The sequence below is a fragment of the Thecamonas trahens genome (genome assembly GCF_000142905.1).
Source record: "Thecamonas trahens ATCC 50062 unplaced genomic scaffold supercont1.23, whole genome shotgun sequence".
In the NCBI taxonomy this organism is placed as follows: Eukaryota; order Apusomonadida; family Apusomonadidae; genus Thecamonas; species Thecamonas trahens.
The window spans coordinates 43,669-64,069 of NW_013657657.1; the positions used below are offsets into that span (position 1 = coordinate 43,669).

Consider the following 20,401-nt stretch of genomic DNA (forward strand, 5'->3'; position numbering starts at 1 on the left):
CTCCGCACTTGCGCAGCCTTCCACCGCCAACCCCCCCCCCCCCCTCCCACCCCACCAAAAAATATTTCCCCCCACCCCCCACCCCCACCCCCCTCTCCTCACCCCCCTCTCCTCCCCCCCTCCCTCTCCCCTCCCGCTTAACCTCGCACTCACGGTTACTCTCTCCACCACCCACTCCACCCGCCCGCCCACCCACTCACCCACTCTCATGGAAACTACCGACGCGCGTGTAGAGTGGCTCTCGTCACGGCTGCGGCTGCTGCTGCCGGGCTTGACGCAAGCACACATAGCTGTAGCACTGACGCCGGCGCGGTTTGCAGAGCCTGTGGCGGCCTTCCTCGACCGAGCCGACCTCTCGACGGCTCGGCTCTTTGCCTGGCTCGACACACCGGCTGTGGCCGATGCTGTAGTCTCTGCCAACACCTCGGCGCTGAAAGAGTCGTATGGTGCTGACGAGCCCGAGCCCGACCGGGTCGTCGCGAGCGGTACAGCGTCTACCATCGTCCGCAAGCCGGTCCGCCTTGCATCGTCGGCCACCTCGGCCTCGTCCACCTTTGAGCTTGTCCTCTCGCCGCTCCCGCGGTCTTCGTATGCCTCGACCGCGGTATTCTTTCTCAAGATGCACCCCAACACTAAGCTCAAGCACTACAACATGGCGTCCGAGGTGGCGAGCGGCACGCTCGGCGACGACTCGCTTGTTCAGATGTCTGCACTCGCCCACGAGGTCCTCATGCCCATCCTCACCAACTCGGCCCACCAGGAGGCCTGGTCTGATGTCAAGGGCAAGCTTGAAGAGACCATGCACGCCTTTCTCGGCCAGACTTACGTGACTGTCGGCCAGACGCATGGCCAGACCCTCCTCCCACTCCCGCCCATCGACATGTCGTCCATCCGCATCGAGAAGGAGAAGCTGCACATGCTCGAGACCGCCATTGTCATGTGGTCGAAGCAAATCAAAGGCGTTCTCCGCGCCTCGCCGCAGGACCTCCTCCGCCGCGAGGGCATGCCCGGCCCGCTCGCCGAAGTCACGTTCTGGAAGGGCAAGCTCCGCGACCTAGTCTCGATCGACGAGCAGCTTAACGGAGTCAAGATTCGCAAGGTCCTCCGCATCCTCGAGGCCACGCGCTCCACCTTTGGCTCCGCATTCACCTCCAAGGTGTACAAAGAGGTCGAGCTCGCCCGTCGCGAGGCTGCGGACAACGCCAAGTTCCTCACTCCGCTCGAGCCGTGGTTCGCCCGTCTCGACGCCGTCGCTGAGTTTGACTCGATCATGCGAGTCATCATCCCCATCCTCCACCTTCTCGTCCTCATTTGGAAGCACTCCAAGTACTACCACGACCCCGACGCCAACTGGGCCGTCATGATCCGCCTCCTCGCCAACACCATCATCACCAAGGGCACCGCCCACCTCAAGGCCGCACGCCTCTTTGCCAAGCCGCCCGACGCCGCCGTCGCCGCCATCAAAACCGTCCTTGTCGTCGCGCAGCGGTTCAAGACGCTCCAGCGCGAGTATGCGCTCAAGGCCCAGGCCGTTGCTCCTGCAGAGGCGTGGAAGTCGATCACCACCACCATCTTTCGCCGTCTCGACGCCTTTATTGCCCGCGTCTACGATGTCCACGCCATGTTCTCTACCGCCGTCCAGTTTGGCTCCATCGCCTCGATCGAGATGGGCGGCATCCACGGGAGGAGCCACACCCAGTCGGTTCACCAGATCTATGCAGACTTTGTCCACGCCCTCCGCTTCTTCGAGACCATTCCCTATGATCTGTTTGACCTCGACGCTACCGCCTTTGATCGCGACTTTTATGTCTTTCGCACTACAGTCAAGGAACTTGAGCGCCGGACCGCCACCGTCATCCTCAAGGGTTTTGACTCGCTCTCTACCATCCACGACGCGTTCAAGCTCCTGCACCTCTTTGACGGCGTCCTCCCGCGCGAGCTTATCCAGATCGAGCTCACTGCCAAGCACGACGCCATGCTCGACTGGACCATGCTCGACATCCAGACCGTCTCGCAAGAGTTTATGCGCCGCCGCGACATGCGAAACCCGGCGCCGCACCTCAAGAACATGGTTTCGCTCGCCGCCAAGCTCTTCTGGGTCAAGGGCCTCATGTCGCGCGTCCGCCTCCCCATCGAGTACTTTAACAACTACTCGAAGGACTTGCTCGCAGACTCGGACAAGGGCAAGACCATCCTCTCCATGTACACCAACCTCGTCCGCTCGCTCAACGAGTACCAGCTCCAAGTCCACTCGGCCTGGTTTGACTCGTTTGCTGTCTCCTCGCTCGCGCTCAAGGCTCCGCTCCTCACCCGCCTCTCCGAAGATGCCCACTCCACCATGTACACCCACGTCCGCGCTCTTCCAGCGCTCAAGGCCATGCACGCAGACTTCAACTCGTCAGCAGCCACCGCCCTCCTTGCCTCGGCCGCCTCGCCTGGACCGTCGTCGCCAGCACCAACCTTGGCAGGCTCTGCGCACATCTCAGTCGAGCACGCGACAGCTTCGCCCGGCCTGCTTCTCTCGCTCCCGCATAAGGTCGCTCCGCCGCTTCCGGACACTACTCCGCTCCCTCTCAGACACCGCCGCCCCTCGCTCGGCTCTAACGCGAGCTCGCCCCGTGCAAAGTCTTCTGCCGCCTCGCCATGGGCTATCCCACCACCGGCCCTTCTTCGCGTCAACTTTCCCATCGAGCTCGTTCGCGCTCTTGCTGAGACCCGCGCGTGCATTCTGCTCGGCGCCGCCGTCCCCGACGCCGCCTTTGGTCTCGCCGACAAAGCTCACGAGCTCGTCGCCCACAAGACAAATCTCGAGATTATTGTCCGCAAGTACAATACCATTCTGCTCGACCTCGAAGCCGTCGAAGTCCCACTGTTTGCCTTTCACATCGAGCGCCTCAACCAGTTCCTCTCCGACGCCGAAGTTGTCCTCAACTGGAAGTCGTACGGCATCCTTGAGTTTGTCTCCTCCGCCCGCACCTACCTCGAGGAGCTCTCCGAGTCGCTCTCACAGGTCAAGGCTCTTTCGGCCTACGTCGAAGAGTCTGTCGCGGCGTGGCGTGCAAACCCGCTCTTCCACCGCGTCGCCAAAACCTACCACGTCCTCGACTTCCTCGACCAGTACTCTGTCCTCCGTGCAACCGTCTGCAACATCATTGCGTCATCGGCAGACTCGATCCACTCGCGACTTGTTCAGGCTAATGCTGCTCTCGGCCTCTCGCGCGGCGATCCGGCCTGGAAAGCGTACATTGCGCACCTCTCTGCAAAGGTCGAGGCCGGCCTCCACGACACTGTCGTCGCCTCGCTCGACTACCTCCTCACCCAGCTCATTGCCGCTGACATCGACTCGGACGATGAAGCTCCTGCGGTGCGCAGCTCCGAGGCTAGCCGTGGAACTCCGGGGGCTGAACGCCAGACGCATGTCTCCGGCGACGGCCGCCACCCGCAGTCGCGCTTCGCCGCCGCCGCCGCAGCAGCAGCCTCGGCTGCAACGTCCATCATGGGCAGGGTTGGCGCCGGCCCGTCTGACGACCTCCGCCTCATTCGCGCAGGTGGCAAGGCTGGCAGTGCCAAGTTAGCCGGCATCGTCACCGACCGCTCTGGGGCCACTGCAGTCGCTTACCTCCCGCTCCTCGAAATCAAGCTCGAGCTCGTCGGTACCAACGTGTTGTTCAATCCTGCTGTCGCCGACAACGGTGTCGACGGGACCACCACCATGGTTCGCGGCTGGATCCGCGACTTTATCGCCATCGGTGATCTCATCCCACGTCTGGACAACCCAAGTACCACGTACGCTCCGGCCATCGCCGCCTCGCCGCACGTCCGCGAGCTCTCGGAAGCCATCCTCGCCACTGCGATTGAGACCGAGTCGCAAGCAGCAGACGTCGCCACCGACTTTCACTCGTACTCTTACTTGTGGGAAGACGACATCGAGGCCGAGTGCACCCGGTTCACCTCTTCCACTGCAGCCGGCGAGTTGGCGGTCTCGGCTCTCGCCATAGGCGCCGCCGGCGCCGAGCTTCCCTGGCTTACCAAGCGCATCCGTCACGACGAGGCCTTTGCCGCCCTCACGGACTTTGTCACCGCCATCGACCGGCTTCACGTCCACCCCAACGGCCGCTCGCCAACCCTTCCCGAGTTTGAGGCTCTCATTCTCAAGTACCGTGATGTGCAGGACTCCATCTCGGAGCTGCCCAACTCGACCCGCGTCTCCTGGCTTCGCATCGATTTTAAGCCGTTCAAGCAAGCGCTCATCACTTGGGTCATGAAGTGGACCTTCTCCTACACCAACTACCTCACCTCATCGCTCTCGCTCGCCACCCGCTCGCTCAAGCACTTTTGCTCTCTCGCAAGTGGCCAGCTCGCCACCCAGGTCGTGCCAGGAGAGACTCAATCCGAGTCCCTCCAGTCTGTCCTTCTCTTTGTCCGCGTCATCAAGAAGAACGCACCCCGCGTCGATGCCTCCTTCCGACCCATGACTGAGACCATCCAGCTCCTTGACCGCAACGGCATCCGCCTCTCCGCAGACGTCACCCGCCTCGTAGAGCGCCTTGACACCTCGTGGAAGGAGCTCAAGTCACAAGCCAACGCTGCGCGTCTCCGCTCCGAGCCGTTCATGCCTTCGGAGGCCGACAAGGTCAAGCTCGCCGTCCGCGCCTTTACGCAGGAAGAGCGTAACTTTCGCAGAACTTACCTCTCCGAGGCACCTTTTTCCCACGAGGTCTCTTCCTCAGCAGCCTTTCGGGTCCTGCATTCGCTCAACGCGACGCTCTCTGTCCTCGAGGCCCGCTCCGAGCGTCTATCCGAGCTGCAGGTCCTCTTTGAGCTTCTCCCGTCCGAGTACAAGAAGCTCGCCTGGTGCCGGACCGAGCTCACTCGTCTCAAAACCCTGTGGGACATCATTTTCATGGCTGAGGCTCGCTTCCGCCACTGGCACGCCATTCCGTGGGACAAGGCCCGCGCCAAGCTCAGCGACATGGCGACACAGACCCGGGCGCTCAAGGACCAGCTCGTTACTCTCGCCGCCCCATTTGGCCGCTGGGATGCGTTTATCCACCTCGAGACTCGCGTCCGGGCCATGGACGTCGACCTGGATCTCATCTCCACCCTCGCCGTCCCGGCCATCCGCGACCGCCACTGGAAGGCTGTCTCGCGTATTACGGGCTGTGTCATCGATATCTCGCCCTACACCCCGCTCCGCTCCCTCTTCAACCTCAACCTCCACGAGCACGCGCCCACCATCCGCGCTCTTGTCGACCGTGCCACCAAAGAGCTTGCTATTGAGTCGTCGCTCTCGCGCATCGCCTCGTCGTGGACGTCCACACTTGTCGCGACGCATCCGATGCCGCGAACGCCAGAGCCCTCACTCGCTCTTGTTTTTGACTCGGTTGTCGCCTACTTTAACGCGCTTCGTGACGCCCAACGCCTTGTTGTCCTTTGGCTCATCACGTCACCGTCCGCTGCTGCCGCAGCTGCAGACGTCGTACTCGCCACCGCCTCGGCACTCGGGCCAACTCCACCACCCGATGCGCCCTCGGCTCGCGTCTCGGTCGTCCCACACACCCCGATCTCACCAATGGCCCCATCGTCGCCCATATCGCCCATGGTCATCTCCTCGCTTCGTGGCGGCCCGCGCCAACTCCAGCCGCAGCCCCGGGCTCAGCCGCCCTCGGACTCGCTCAACCTCTCGTCGTCGTCAAGCAACATCCTCGCCCCAGCCCACTACCGACTTGGCTACCCGACCCGCGCCGCGGTGGCCGCCGCTACCGAACTGTCCTCGGCCGGCGCCGACGCCGCTGCCAATGCTGGTCACGCTCGCTCAAGCTCGGGCGGCGGCCACCTCCACGCACCATCTGCCGGCCGCCACGGGCCGCTCGGCTCGTTTGTATCCGGCTCTGCACCGGGTCAGAACCAGGGCTCGGTCATGAATCGCGCGCTCCAGTTTATGATGGGCGGCCCAGCGGCCGCTGGCCGCGATGACATCCCTGAGCACGTGCCCAGGACTCAGCGGAGCCTTGGGCGAACGGCGTCTTCCGACGCGCTCCAGCGAAACAGTGGCGTGCGCTCGTCGCGTACGCCGCGAACGCCGCGAACGCCGCGGACGCCGACCTCGCCGCTCACCCGCGTTGCAAACACCAAGACAGCGTCGTCGCGTCACGTCGAGTTTGACCTCCCGGCCGAATCTGACGAGTCTGACGCTGGCGCTACCGATCCCGACGACGATGACGATATTTTCGTCACCACTCATCTCTCCGACGCCGACGCCGAGAGCGACGTCGATGACGACCAGTTTTTTGCCCTCCTTGAGTCTTCGAACCCGCGCCTCGCCGAGTCGCTCACATCAATGATCTCCACCGTGACTGCCGAGGGCGGGCTCGACGGTAGCAACGACTCGGATGACGACAATGTAGCCGGCGGCAATTTTGGTGACCATGTGCGTCACGAGCAGCTGCCGCCGCCACCGAGCCTCACCGTCACTCCAGGCAAGCTCACGCCCGAACTGCGCGAAGCCCTCGTCGACGTACGCAAGCTCGTCGAGGCTCTGGTGCCGGACGCAGCCTCGCGTGCTCGCATCCTCCGGCTTCGTCGCAAGGTCCGATCCGTAGCGTCGCCGGCGCCATCGGCGGTTCTTGCGCCACTCGGCTCGGTCTTCTCCTCGCTCAACGAGCACCTTGTCGAGCTCGAGCGTGTCCTCGCCTCGCCGCACGTCTCCATCTTTGCCATCGAGGTTGCCAAGTGGCAAGACAAGCTCAAGCAGGCGACAAAGGCCCTCGCGTCGATGCTGGCTGTCCAGGACATGTACCTCGCCAACTCATTTTGCTTCCTCCGCCTCGCCTCGGTCGCCACCCTCGAGTCGACCCTTTTACGTGCAGACTCGATCCAAAGCGCGCTCATGGGCTTCCTCTCTACCATTGCCACCGAGCTCAACACTCCGCTCGACGAGCTCCGCGCCAGCTCGCCGCACCTCAAGCGCGCGCTCGCTCTCCTCAAGCGGCCAAAGCCCTCGCTCGACTCGCTCGCCCGTTCCAACCCGGGTGGTTTTGACATCGAGATTGCTCGCTTCACAGGCATCGACAGCGAGTGGTCTTCGCTGATGTCGCTGGTCTCAAGCAAGACGACCAACGCGCTCGACCTCACTACCCGTCCCGGCGTCCACGCCCACCTCGAGAACATGACAACCCAGCTCGAGCTCTGCCGCCACTCGCTCAACCTCTTTGCCGCCGCCAAGCAGTCAATCTTCCCGCGGCTCTATCTTCTTGCGCCGGGTGAACTCCTTCAGCTTCTTGCTGCGTCGACCGTGCCGTACCTGCAGACTCGGCTTGTAGTCCCGCGGCTCTTCCCCGGTGTCCGCTACCTCGACTTTAACTTTCCGCTCGAACAGACCGCACCCATCACTGCCCGCTCGCCGTCGTCATTCTCACTCGCCTCCAAGTATCGCAACATCATCGGCGTCTACGCCTGGTCGCAGCAGCGGGTCCCGTTTGGCACGGCTGTTCCCTCGGACGGCAACGTTGAAGACTGGCTCGCGGCCGTCGAGCACGCGCTCACCGCCACCGTCGCTGGCGGCATCTCGACAGCGCTCTCGTCGCTCCTGGCTTCGCCACTTGGTGCATCCTTTGGTGACGCGCTCGCTGCCGCCGGTCTCGCTCGCCCGCCCTCAGCACCGGCACCACCCCCGCGTTCTGGTCCGTCTTCAGGCGCTGCTACCGCCGCTGCCTCGTATGCCTGGCTCAATCCGTGGGTCCAGAACCACACCACCCAGGCCGCCATCCTCGCGCTCTCCATTCTCTTCACCGCCCTCGTCGAGCAGTTCCTAGTGAGCTCGTCGCCGAACGCCCGGGCGCGGCCGCGGCTCCAGGCTCTCGGCCGCGAGCTCACTGCTGCGTCGGCTGCGCTCACCTCGATGCCACACCGAGTCTCGCGCCTTGATGCGCTCAAGATCTCGATGTTTCTTACCCGCGTTGTCGGCTTCCGTGACCTTCTCGAGCATCTCATCCTCAAGCACGTCGAGGCACCCAGTGACTTTCACTGGGCCTCGCAGCTGCGGTACTACGTTGAGGAAGGCACGCTCGTCGCCCGGATGTTCAACTCCGGGTTTACGTTTAAGAACGAGTTTGTCGATCTCGAGCGGCCCTTTATCTACACTCCGCAGACGCTCAAAGTCTTCCACGGCCTGGTCATGTCCATCGAGTCACGTCATCCGGCTGCCATCGTCGGCCCACACGATACCGGAAAGACCCAGACCATCACTGCCTTTGCCAACGCACTCGGCATGCCGATCTTCAAGGCCGTCGCCCTCCGCTCCACCTCGTACCTGCATCTTACCTCGCTGTTCAAGGCAACTGCTGCCTCTGGAGCCTGGCTTCTCATCGACTCGCTTGAAGTGGTGCCAGCCTCGATCCTCTCGCTTGTCTCTACCCTCCTCATGTCCATGTACGCTGCGCTCCGAGCCAACGTCAGCGTCCTCGACTTTGATCCGGTCGTCGACCCCGACGCCCATACCGGGCCAAAGCGGGGGCCGGTCGGTGGCAAGAATGCGGGCTCGGGCGCCAAGCCACCGGTCCATCCCGCGCTCTCGCGCCTTGGTCTGGAGTGGTCTGTGGCGCCTGAGCGCCGCTCGCTGCAAGTTCCGCTCCTCCCCTCGGCCAATGTCTTCATCACCTCACGCCCGATGCAGTCGGCTTCGGAGGCCTCCGAATCGTCGGCCACGCTCTCAGGCTCGTCTATCGCGTCGACGCTCGGCGGCTCCACCTCCAACGGCGCCCGCGCCCGCGCCTCAACTGCAGGCTACGGCAACTTTGCGTCGGAGCTCGATGAGCTCGAAGCGCATGCCGCTGGCGAGACAAGTACTCGTGGTGGCGACGGCGATGGTGATGGCGGGAATGGACGCGAAAGCCGCGGTTCGCGCCAGCTCGACGCCTTTATCGGCACGTCAGCTCTTCTTCGCCCGGGCATCGGCCGGCAGGGCTCGGACGAGTCGAATCCAGCAGCGGCGACACTGTTGTCGCTGCCGGGTCTCCCACTCACCCTCTCGGCACAGTTCCGACCCATCGGCCTTGTCCAGCCCGATCACGAGATCATTTGCCGAGTCATTCTCGCCTCCAAAGGCTTTGTCAAGGCCGAAACTCTCGCCAAAAAGACGCTGGCCCTCTTCCGGCTTGCTCGCGAGCACATCTCACCCCAGGCGCACTACTGGTGGGGCCTCCGGCCGATGCTCTCGGTCGTCGAGCTTGCTGGCAGACTTCGGCACGCCGAGCCGGACCTCTCCGAGCTGCCTATTCTCATGCGAGCGCTTCGCGATTACAACACGCCCAAGGTGCTCTCTGGCGACACGGCACTCTTCCAGTCGGTTATCGAGGACCTGTTTCCATTCCTCGACCAGGAGCGCCAGCACGACATGCTCTTTGAGCGTGTCGCATCCGAGGTGCTCAACGAGTGCGGCCTGCAGCCGACCGAGGCCTTTCTCAACAAGCTCTATCAGCTGTATCAGAGCCTCTCGCTCTCGCGGATGGTACTTGTTCTCGGGCCGACCGGCGTCGGCAAGACCACGCTGTGGAAGGTGCTCGCCCGAATTGTCCCTCGCCTTGCCGCCGAGCTGGGTGGCGACATGGCTGCCAAGGCCTCTGCTTACGCGGCAGCCTCGGGCGTCTCGCTCAACGATACATCCCTAGCCTCGCTCCACGTCACTTTTGGCCTGCCCGGCGAAGATGGGACAACAGCTTCGGACGACGGCTCTGACATGGGCTCGTCCGTCGCCACCGCTTGCGACCGTGAGCATGAGCCAGCAGGAGACCCCTTCGCCAGCTTCCTCGACTCGTCGATGGTGCCGGGCGGGACCGGCATGAGCGCCTCGTTCTCTGGTACCGGAGGCGGCAAGGCTCATGTCCCCACCTCCGGCTCCAACGCCGAGCTCCGTGACAACATTCTTGGTATCGACTACGCGCACCAGACCTTAGACAATGGCGACGAGGCCGGCCTCCCGGGCCTCGCGTGGATCCACAACATCGCGCTCTTCACCAAAGTCCGGACCACGCTCATCTGTCCAAATGCGCTCCCGCTCAAGTATCTCATGGGCCACGAGGTCATTGATACCGCATCCAAGCAGCGGCCGCTGCCTGCCGGGTGGACAGACGACGCCCACAACCCACCGCCCAACGTGGCCATCAATGCGTCACGGTACTCGGACGGTGTGCTCCCGCTGGCCGTCCGCCGCGCACTAACCCGCTGCTCGTCGCATGTGTACGAGTCCCTCGCTCGCGCCCGTGCCAACGCCGCACGCGGTGCCGGCGCTGTCGACTCGGCGTCAGCCCCCGACCCGACCGGCCGGCCGTCCACCGCCGGCACTCGTCCGAGCTCAGCCGCGTCGGCTGCGTCGGCGGCCTCGGTCACGCTGTCCGACATTGTCGCCGACGTTCTTGGCGGTGTTGCCGTCTCCAACGGGCGTGGCTTCCGGCTGGTACCGATGGACGTGGCCGGCGAGTGGATTGTGCTCGACGGCGACATTGCGCCCGAGTGGGCCGACGTCCTCAGCTCGGCCTTTGACGAGGCCCGCGCCGTTCCGCTGTCGTCGAACGAGCGGCTGGTGGTCGACCCGGAGCATGTGCACTTTGTCATCGAGTCGAACCATCTCGTGCACGCCTCGCCGTCGACCATTGCGCGTGGTGCAACGGTGTATGTCAACGGGACCGACGTCGACTGGAAGGCGTATGTGCGGGCCTGGCTCCGCCGCCGTCGGTCGCGCGAGGAAGAGGCCATTCTCTCGTCACTCTTCCAGTTCTACATCGACGACGTCCTCACCTTTGTCTGTTCGCCACGGTTCGTCCCGCAAATGACACCCATGGCCGCGGTCGAGCGCTTCTGCCGCATGCTCGAGGCACTTCTCGTCCCGCAGCACTGCCCGCTGGGCTCGCCCAAAACCGACTATGAGGCCTACTTTCAGTTTGCCTGCATCTGGGGCCTCGGCGCGTCGCTTGTCAACACCCGGACCTCCGACTATCAGCACGAGTTCTCCGAGTGGTGGAAAACCGTCTTTCGCGAGGTTCGCTTCGAGGACGGCGGCTCGGTCTTTGACTATTACGTCCACGAGTCAAAGAAGCTCATGGTGCCGTGGGAGGAGGCGACGCCGTCGTGTGTTCTCGAGCTCATCGACTCACAGGATCTGTTTGTACCCACCAGCGAGGCCATCAAGGCCGCGTACATGCTCAAGCTCACCATGGACGCCGGCATCCCCACGTTGGTGGTCGGTGAGCCCGGTGTCGGCAAGTCGACTGTCATCCGCTCGTACATCCGTTCCATTGAGGACTCGCGGGTTAGCTCCAAGTTTGCAACATGGAGCGCAGCAACGTCCGTCGAGGATGTGGAGGCCTTTGTCACGTCGGCGCTGCAGTTTTCGTCCGGCAGAGTCCTGGGCCCGCCGGCGACCAAGTCGATGATTCTTTACATTGACGACATGAACATGCCGAGTTCGAGCCATGTCTATGAGCTTCTCCGCCAGATTCTCGACCACAAGACCATGTATGCCTCCTCCGAACTGGCTGCTCGGAGTCCAGTGGCGTCGGCGCAGCTCCATCCGTGGCACGTCCGCGGCGTCCAGGTTGTTGCCGCCATGGACCACCTCATGTCGCCCATGTCTGCGCTCTCAGCCCGCCTCCTCCGGCATTTTTCGCTCGTCACCTTTCCCTACCCGGAGGAGGCCTCGCTCCGCGAGCTGGCGTCCATCTTTCTGGGCAAGGCCTCGCCGGTAACCTTTGCGTCGGGCCTCGACGGCATGCGCCTTGGCCTTGTCAACGCCACGGTCGAGGCTCACGAGACGCTCCGTCGCCGGTTTGTGGCGCGCGGCACACGCGCACACTACCTGTTCAAGGTCAACGACATTGGCGATGTCTTTCGTGGCATGGGCCTCGTTCTCGCCGACGACATTCTTGCCGACCCGACTTCGCTCGTTCGCCTCTGGGCCTACGAGCTCGCGCGAGTCTATGGCGATCGCCTCATCTCGGCCGCCGACCGCAATCTCTTTGAGCACCTCCGTCGCAACCTTGTTTCCAAGTACTTTGAGGTGGTGACCCCGGCGGCGGTCTTTGCCCACGAACCTGTTTACGCCCACGCGTCGCTCTCGGCTGCTGTCGATCTCGACATGGCCCAAGGCCAGGGCGATGACAGCGCCAGCCTGCCCGGCTCTGCGCTCGAAGGCCAAGGTCTCGGCGACCGCACCCCTGGCCAGTCCACGAGCTTTGGCCTTTCGATGTCACTGGGAAACCCCGGCCTTCTCATCCCGCACCAAGGTGTAGGTGGTGGTGCAGGTGGTGGCGGCTTTGCGCTTGCTCACCCAGGACGTGTCAACTCGATGATGCTCGCCACCTTTGCTACCACCCCGCAAGCGATGACTGCCCGTGGCGGGCTCTCGTTTCTGCCGCCTTCCGGCGAGAGCAGCGGCGACATGGCGTCCAACGTGCTCACCGCCATTCTTGCACGGTCGTTCTCGCCGGTTCTGCCGGGCATGTGGATGCTCGTCGGCGGCGGCGCGACCGGAGTAAGCGGCAGCCTAGCTGGTAGCGGCGGTGAGGCCGCACTGGGGGTACAGCAGGCGACGCCGATGGATTTGCTGGTGACAGGCCTCGCATGGCCGAGGCCGAGCTCAGCCGGAGCGCAGGCGCCGGTTCCAGTTCGCCGTCCAAGGCACCGACCGCGTCGCGCGTTAGCAGCCTGGTGGGGCATGATGACGGCGACGCGAGCTCGGTGGGCCAGAGCCCATCGCTCCTTGCCGGAATTGAGTCTGCCGGCCTCCTTATGTCGCCGTGGACGGCGTCGGGAGCCTCGCGCAGCTCGGAAGGTCAAGTGGGGAGCAGCTCGCAGTTTGTCGCCATGCATTCGGGCGGCTACTTTCGAGAACTGCTGCTCGGCTCAATGCTCTCGGATCGTGGTCTGGCGATCAAGCTGCAGGAGCTCTCGTATGCTGGCTCATTGGTTTTTGAATCGTTTGTCATTGCACCGCTCCGCGGCTCGTTTGCGGCCCACAGTACGTCGAGCACGCGTGGTGTCGACGCCCGTCACCCGCCGCAACGACCAAGCCCGCGGCCGGTGCGCCAGTTTGAGCATGCAAGTGGGGAAAGGACTCGCCTGCAGCGGGACACACTCGGGCGCGGCCTGCAAATGGGTCGCGTCCCGCCGCCGGACCCCGTCTCCACCCTCCACGAGCCGCTGGCGTCTCTCTTTCGCCTGTTGTACCTCGATGTTGAGGCCGCCGTCGGTGGCTCGACGCCAAGGCGGGAAGGGGGACGGGCAACACCAGAATGGGCCTGCCCTCCAGCCGCTATGGTGGAACCAAGGCCGATCACGCGATAGATGAGCTGTTGGCGCGAGCTGGAGCTATGCTTCGCAAGTCGCAGTCATTCTGTGGCCTACTGGCCGATTCATGGCGGCAGCTCCAGGTGCCAACCCAAGCGCCGGAGCCGGCCATCACCGCGTTGCGGACGCCACTGCGGCTGCTCGGCGTGGCGCGTCCGCGATCGGTCTTCCACAACATGCCCCACATCGAGGCTGCGATTGCGTCCGGCATGCTGTATCCCAAGCTTGCGGAGCACCTCTCGCACTTGCTTCGGATTGTGGAGCTCAACCTGAGCCATGCCATTGTGGTGGGCGAGCAAGCCGGGTTTGTCACCTCGATGGCTGCGGTGGTTGCCGGGACGCGGCTTGTCCGCTTTCCACAGACCGTCGACTACGAGGCCTTTGTCACTGTCTTTTCCGAGGCGCTGCTTGAGGCTGGCGTCCACGGCGTGCCGCAAGTGGTGCAAATCGACATCGAGCATGTGCTTACCGGTGCGGCGTGGGAGCGGCGGAGGCGGCCGTTTGGCGAGTCAGGCTCGTCATCGACGCCCTCGGGCGAAGCAGCCACCACGCCGGATGGTAGAAGCGCGTCGGCGGGCGAAGGATTTGCCGGTGACGGCAACAGTGACAGCGGCGGTGCACTTCCGATGGACGTCGACGTGCTAGCGCGGCTCAACGAATTTGTCTCGACCGGCAACGTGGCATCGCTGTTCTCGGGCGACGATCGCGGGCACATCACCCGGGCGCTGCGGTCGCAGGCAAAGTCGCGGGGCATGGTCGACTCTGTGGAGGTCTGCTGGGAGTTTTTCCTCGCCAACATTGCAGAGAATCTCACTCTTGTGCTGTGCGTCACCGACTCGTCCGGCAAGTCGCTCGGCTCGCTGATGCGCCAGTTCCCGACACTGGTGCACTCGATGTCGCTCATGTGGATGTCGCCGCTGCGGCGGGCGGACTTGACGGCCATTGCGCTCGAGTCGCTGGCTGACTTTGACATGGGCAGCCACATGTCTGCTGCTGACCGCGAGAACGTGGCGCATCACCTGGCGATGGTCTTTGAATCCGTCCGCGCCAAGCAAGCCGAGCTCGGAGCGTACGAAGAACTCATGCAGAGCCGGCGGTCCGACGGCGGTGGGGTGCGGTCGAGTGGACGGCGCGCGCGGTCGACAGCAGCACGCGGCGGGCTCGCGGGCTCAAGCTCGGGCGCCGGGCCGGCCGGCGGCTCGGGGGGCGGAGGGTCAGGACCTGGCCTCGGTCTCTCGTACCCGGTGGCGCCGATGCGATCGTTCTTTGTCCTCCTCTCCAACTTTAAGGCCATTTTCACGGAGCAACGACTGCAGCTCTGGTATGCAGCTGACAAGCAGGCTGTGGCGCAGAGCAAGGTGGAAGAGCTCGACGCGTTTGTAGCGTGGCTCGACGCCTCGCTCAAGCGCGAAGAGTCAGTCTTTGCCATCAAAACGGCGGCGACTGACAAGCTGCTCTCGCAGGTTGGGCGTGACCGCGGCCTCAAAGAGCAGCAAGTGGCCAAGGCTGCCAGCGAGCAGGAGCTTGTGGCCGAGCTCAAGTTCCGCCTCTCGGAGCTAAGCTCCGAGCTCAACGAGGCGCGTGCCTTTGCGCGGCCGCGCTACGAGGCGGCGCTGACGGCACTGGAGAGTCTCAACAAGGTCAACGTCACCGAGCTGCGAACAATGGTGAATCCGCCGCGGGAGGTCCGCGCCGTTGTTGCCGCCGCCGTCGTTCTCGCCTCCAACTCGGGGGCGGAGACCGATGTGCGGTGGTCACTGTGCAAGCGGATGATGGCGCAGGTCGACGCGTTTGTGGCACGACTGACCAGGCTTGATCCGCATGTCATCTCGGGTGAGTGCGCTGCCGAGGTGATGCGGTACACCGACATGCCTTTCTTCTCAAAGGAGGGTCTCCGGCTGGCCGGAACGGCAGTGGCGGCGCTCGCCGACTGGGTTGTCTCCATCATGTCGTACCACCACGCGTATCAGGAGGTACTTCCGGTGGAGAACGAGCTTAACAAGGTCCGCGCGAGCCTCGAGATGGCGCAGACACGGGTGCTCTCGCTTCGGGAGCGGGTCGATGAGCTCGGAGGGCGCATCCAGGTGCTTACGGCCTCGTTTGAGGTCGCATCGTCGGAGAAGATCACCCAATCGCAAAAGGTAGTCGAGATCCGCGACCAGCTCGAGAAGGCCCGCCGTGTACATAGTGTCCTCGCGCCGCTCTCGTCCGAGTGGAGGCTTGGCGTACTGGACATCGGCTCGCGCATCTACGCGCTCGTTGCCGACGCGCTTCTCGCGGCGTCATTTGTCACGTTTGCTGGCCAGTTTGACGAGACCACACGTGCCGAGCTGATGGACTCGGTGTGGAAGCACGACTTGCAGCAGCGGGCGTTCCCGGTCTCTGAGCACGTACCTGGCGTGGCGCTGCTGACGAGCATGGAGGATGTGCTCCGGTGGCAAACGCTCGAGCTCGACGACAACATGATGCTGACCCAAAACGTGACCATTTTGCTCAACGCAGTTCGAACTGTGGTCCTCATCGATCCAGCACACTCGCTAGTCGCCTTTCTCAAGCGGCTGTACGACGACCTCGGCATGCGGCGCAAGGCTGCAGCGGCAACGCTTCAATCGTGGGTCATGAACGTGGTTGCCGGCCAAGCCGCCGCCGGGCGAAAGAGGAGCTCGACAACCAACGCCGGAGCCAAGGCCGAGATGACCAATGCGCGTGGCTCGCAACGGACACGCAATCGCATGGCGCGTCTGAGACGGATGAACTCGACGACACCAGGGGCATCGATCTCAAACTCGGTGTCCCCATCGGTCTCGCGGTCGCGATCTCGGTCGCGGTCACGGTCGCGCTCGCGGTCGCGGTCGCGGTCGCACACACGGGCACAGCACCGGGTGAGGCAACGCGCGGCAAAGCAGTCGCACACGAGCGAGTCGAGCTCGACAAGCTCGAGCTCGATCAGCAGCGATGGCAGCGATGGCAGCGATGGTTCCGAGAGCGAGACGGACGGGTCGTCGGACTCGTCTCATGGTCACTTTTTGCGATCGATCCACAATTCGGCGGCATCGCTGCTGGCCTCGGTCTCGTCGGGCGTGTTGGCTGACGCTGCCGATGCTTCGCAGACTATTGTGGAGGCTGTTGAGGCGGCACTGCTCGCGCTTGCGACGCCGAGTCGGGAGTTGAGCTCGGTGTTGAAGGAGCTCGCCAATGAGGGGCCGGCGGCTGTAGCTCAGTTTGTCGATGCGCTGCTGCCACCTGCACAGAGTGTGACGATTCTCAACTGGGAGACCAAGTCGCGCGGCCTCCTCCGAACCCAACTGGAGAACGCGGTGACGCATGGCTCGCTTGCTCTGTTCCTTGTCTCGGATGCGTCGCTAGTGCCAGCCGAGCTGGAGGCGCTGGTGGCGCGCCGAACGGTGACTGAAGGCGGGACCAAGTACGTGTCACTGGGCGAGGGGACCAAGGTTGAGTTTAACGACGCGTTCCGGCTGGTGGTGGTGGTGACCGAGTGGTGCTTGCCGCTGGAGCCTGCGTGGCTCCGGCCGCACGTCAACGTAATCAACGGCGTTCCGCTTGAGGTTGCCCTCGAGTCGCGACTTTTTATGTCGTCGTGTACCGCGCTGATGCCTGGGGTGCTTGCTGACGAGCGGATGCTCGCGGGTGCGTGGCTGGATCTTTCTGCGGCCAGCGAGCGGCTGGCGAACGCGCTGCTCCACCATGTGGCGTACACGCCGCTGGTCTCAGCCGACTTTCACGCTGAGCACTTGTTCAACTTGCCTCCTGGAGCCGGGCCGCCGCGGCCAGCGCGCGGGGATCGTACAGTCCGGCCTGTGCGCGGAAGCAATGACGATGGTGGAGGCGAAGATAGGAGCGGGAGAGGACTGGCAGCCGGACCGGCGGAGCGGCGGCGGCGGATGCTGCGGCGTGGCGAGTCGATTGCGCGGCTGGGCGCGGGGCGGGCGTCCAGCTCGGAGCTTTCGCGGCGGGGCACGGCGTCGATGACATCGCTCGGTGAGAGCGGCGAGTTCCCGCTCCGGTACAACTCGATCTTTTCGACAACTGACTATGTGCGTGCGGCCGAGGCTGCCGACATGGCGGCTGGGCCGTTTGAGTCGCTTGTGGAAGGATTTTCCAAGCTCTCGCACCTGGTCAAGCTCAAGCTGACGGTGGAGGAGACAGTGGAGGAGGTGGAGAACGCCAACTCGATGCGGCAGATGGAGCTCGAGGCGCTGCGGCCGCTTGCGGCGCGCGGGCGGCTGGTGCACTCTGTCTTTACCCGGTTTGCGCGCCTCGACGAGCTGCAGGACTACGATGTCCGGCTCTACCTTCGGGTGTACTCGTCGATTGTGGACGAGTTTGCGCGCGAGTCGGGGCTGCTTAGCTCGGACCGAGTCGGTGAGCTTGTGGGCCAAGTCACGCTCTCGCTGTTCCGGATGTATCTTCGCGGCCTCTCGCGCGAGACCAAGGACGTGGCCGGTCCTGTCCTCTGTTTCTCGATCATGCTTGCCGAAGGCAGCCTCACCGACACGCAGATGGCGTTGCTTGTGGCACCTGAAGGCGGCGAGGACGGATCGGTGCGCAGCGGAAGCGGCAGGAGCGGGGGCGTGGAGAACAACCCGCTCTCGCCGTACTTTTCGCTCGAGCAGTGGCGTGCGCTTCACGCGCTCTCGAACACACACGAGGGCGACCTGTCGCAGCTCTCGCTGGTGGTGCTCGGCGCGCCGGAGGTGTGGTCGCGATGGGCGGTGCAAGACGCGCCCGAGGCGGTGCCGCTGCCGGGCGAGTTTGGGCGGGTGTCGGACTTTGACAAGCTGCTTGTGATCCGTGCGCTGCGGCCGGACCGGCTGCAGCGGGCAATGGTCCGGTTCACGCGGCGGAACCTCGGAGCGGCGTTTGTAGCCGAGACCGAGTTTATGGCCGAGTTTATGGCAACGGTGGAAGGCGCGTCGCCAACGGTCCCGATTCTGTACGAGAGCGAGGCGCGGCTGACGCTGACCGAGCTAGTGTCGATGGCTGCGCGGAAGTCGGACATGCCGTTGTCGCAAGTCCGCGTTGTGCACTTTGGCGCCGCGTTGCCGCAGCAAGAGTTTGGCGCTGCTGGCGACGAAGATCTGCTGGATGCGGTGCGAAAGGCGGTGCGCAAGGCGCATCGGCGCGGGCACTGGCTGGTGCTGGAAAACGCACACGCGATGAACGCCTCGTGGTTTGCACACCTCCAACAGTGGCTCGCCAAGGGGCCACGCACCGGCCGGGCGCGTGTTTTTATCTCGTTTGAGCCCGTGGTCCGCCCGGGCGGCTCGCCGCGGATCCCGCTGCCCAAATGGCTTGTGCGTGAGGCGTTCAAGTTTGTGGCGCGCGAGGTCGGCTCGCTCCCGCAAGTGCTCGATCGGACGGTTGCGGCGGTGACGGCTTCGCAGTGGCAGGCTACCCCTGTGGTCATCGGCCTTGCGTACATCCACGCGGTGTTTGTCATGCGCGAGCGGTACTTGGCAGTGGGGTGGAACGATGAGCACGCCTTTGCGCTCCGTGACTTTGTGTACGGTCTCTCGCTGCTACGAGCGGTGATGGAGTCGTCCGAAGCCGCTGACGTGCCGTACAAGCTGGTGCGGTATCTGGTGACGGAGATCGGGTACGGTGGGCTCATGCTCGACGAGCGCGACGAGCGGACGGTCAACGTGTACGCCGGGCGGGTACTCAAGGCCGACCTCGATCCGACCTCGCTGCTAGTCACGGCGTCGGGGCTGGACGCCGAGACGGTGGCGAGTGCGGCGGCGAGCATGCCGATGCTCAGCCTCGAGTGGGCTCAGTTGTGGCGCGACGGGCAGCAAGCGCAGTGGTCGAGGCTCGCGAGGCCGAAGCCGAGCTGGAGCCCGGTACGAGCGAGAGCGGCGAGGCACAGCTGAGCCTTGTCTCGCGGGCCGGGCTCGAGCTCGGTGAGCTGGCCGAGATGGACGAGACGGTGCGGCGGCAGGCAGACGCGGCCGAGGCGCGGCAGCGGATCGAAACGATGCGGGTGCTGATGGAGTCACCGTCGGTGATGCGGTGGCGACTGTCGCAGACGGCGACGGTGGAGAACATGGTGCAGGACTTTCTCGAGCGGCTGCCGGGCCTGTTTGACCTGGCGGATGTGCTGGAGCGGCTGGAGGGCAAGCAGTCGCCGTTTGTCGACGCGTTTGTGCAAGAAGTCGACCGCGCCAACGGGGTCATCACCTCGCTCCGCTCATTCCTCGTTCTCCTCGACGCCGGCCTCCGGGCCGAAGTCGCGGTCTCGCCGGGCATGCAGTCGATGATGGAGGCACTGACGGCCGGGAGCGTACCTGCGCTCTGGCAGGAGCTGTACATCTCGTCGCTGCGGCCGGTCAAGGGCTGGTTCGCCAACCTCCTCGCCCGCATTGCCATGCTCCGCGAGTGGGTGACGACGCTCACGCTTCCGGACGTGGTCGACCTCTCGCTCCTCTTTGCGCCGTGGTCGTACCTCTCTGCCATCAAGCAAGTGACGGCGCGGAAGAACCACTGGGACTATGACAAGCTGACGCTCAAGACCCGAGTCACCGGCCTCGCTGTCGACGGCATGATCCGTCTTCCCAAGGACGGCGTGCTCGTGACCGGCATGTGGCTCGAAGGCTGCGTGTGGGAGGAAGGCCGCGGCCTGGTGCTCTCGCGGAACCAGCCTGACTACGCGGCGCAGCTCTACACCTCGCAGTCGAAGCTCTCGGTTGTCCACGTGGTGGCGGTGCAGGAGGCCAAGCGCGGCCCTGCCCGCCGTGGCAAGCGCCACTTTCAGGCCTCTGGCGGCCCGGCGTGGGGCGAGATCGGCCCGGGCATGGCATCGGTCTTTGACGCCGACCACGACGTCGACGCCGAGGTCCTCGGCCCCGCCAAGCAGCAGGAAGTCGCCGACAAGCAGTACGAGTGCCCAGTCTACATCTCGCAAGAGCGCGGGACCTCGTACCTCTTCACCTCGCTCCTCGAGACCGACGAGAGCGTGCACGAGTGTGTCGAGGCAGGTGTTGCCATCGTGCTCGACGTTGCCGAGCAAAAGTAAAAAGCCAGCGAGTCGCAAGCTGGGTCT

At 64.3% G+C, this 20,401-nt stretch overlaps 1 protein-coding gene across 1 annotated transcript; it reads left to right on the forward strand.

Annotated features, from left to right (window-relative positions):
* Window positions 1-208: 208 nt before the first annotated feature.
* On the forward strand, window positions 209-20,374 carry AMSG_05366 (uncharacterized protein; the record flags this gene model as incomplete). The annotated part of the gene is made up of 5 exons (XM_013902339.1): window positions 209-7,637; window positions 7,695-12,545; window positions 12,578-13,239; window positions 13,323-19,092; window positions 19,137-20,374. The coding sequence occupies 5 exons, from the start codon at window positions 209-211 to the stop codon at window positions 20,372-20,374; spliced, it is 19,950 nt and encodes a 6,649-aa protein (XP_013757793.1).
* Between the last annotated feature and the right edge of the window lie 27 nt (window positions 20,375-20,401).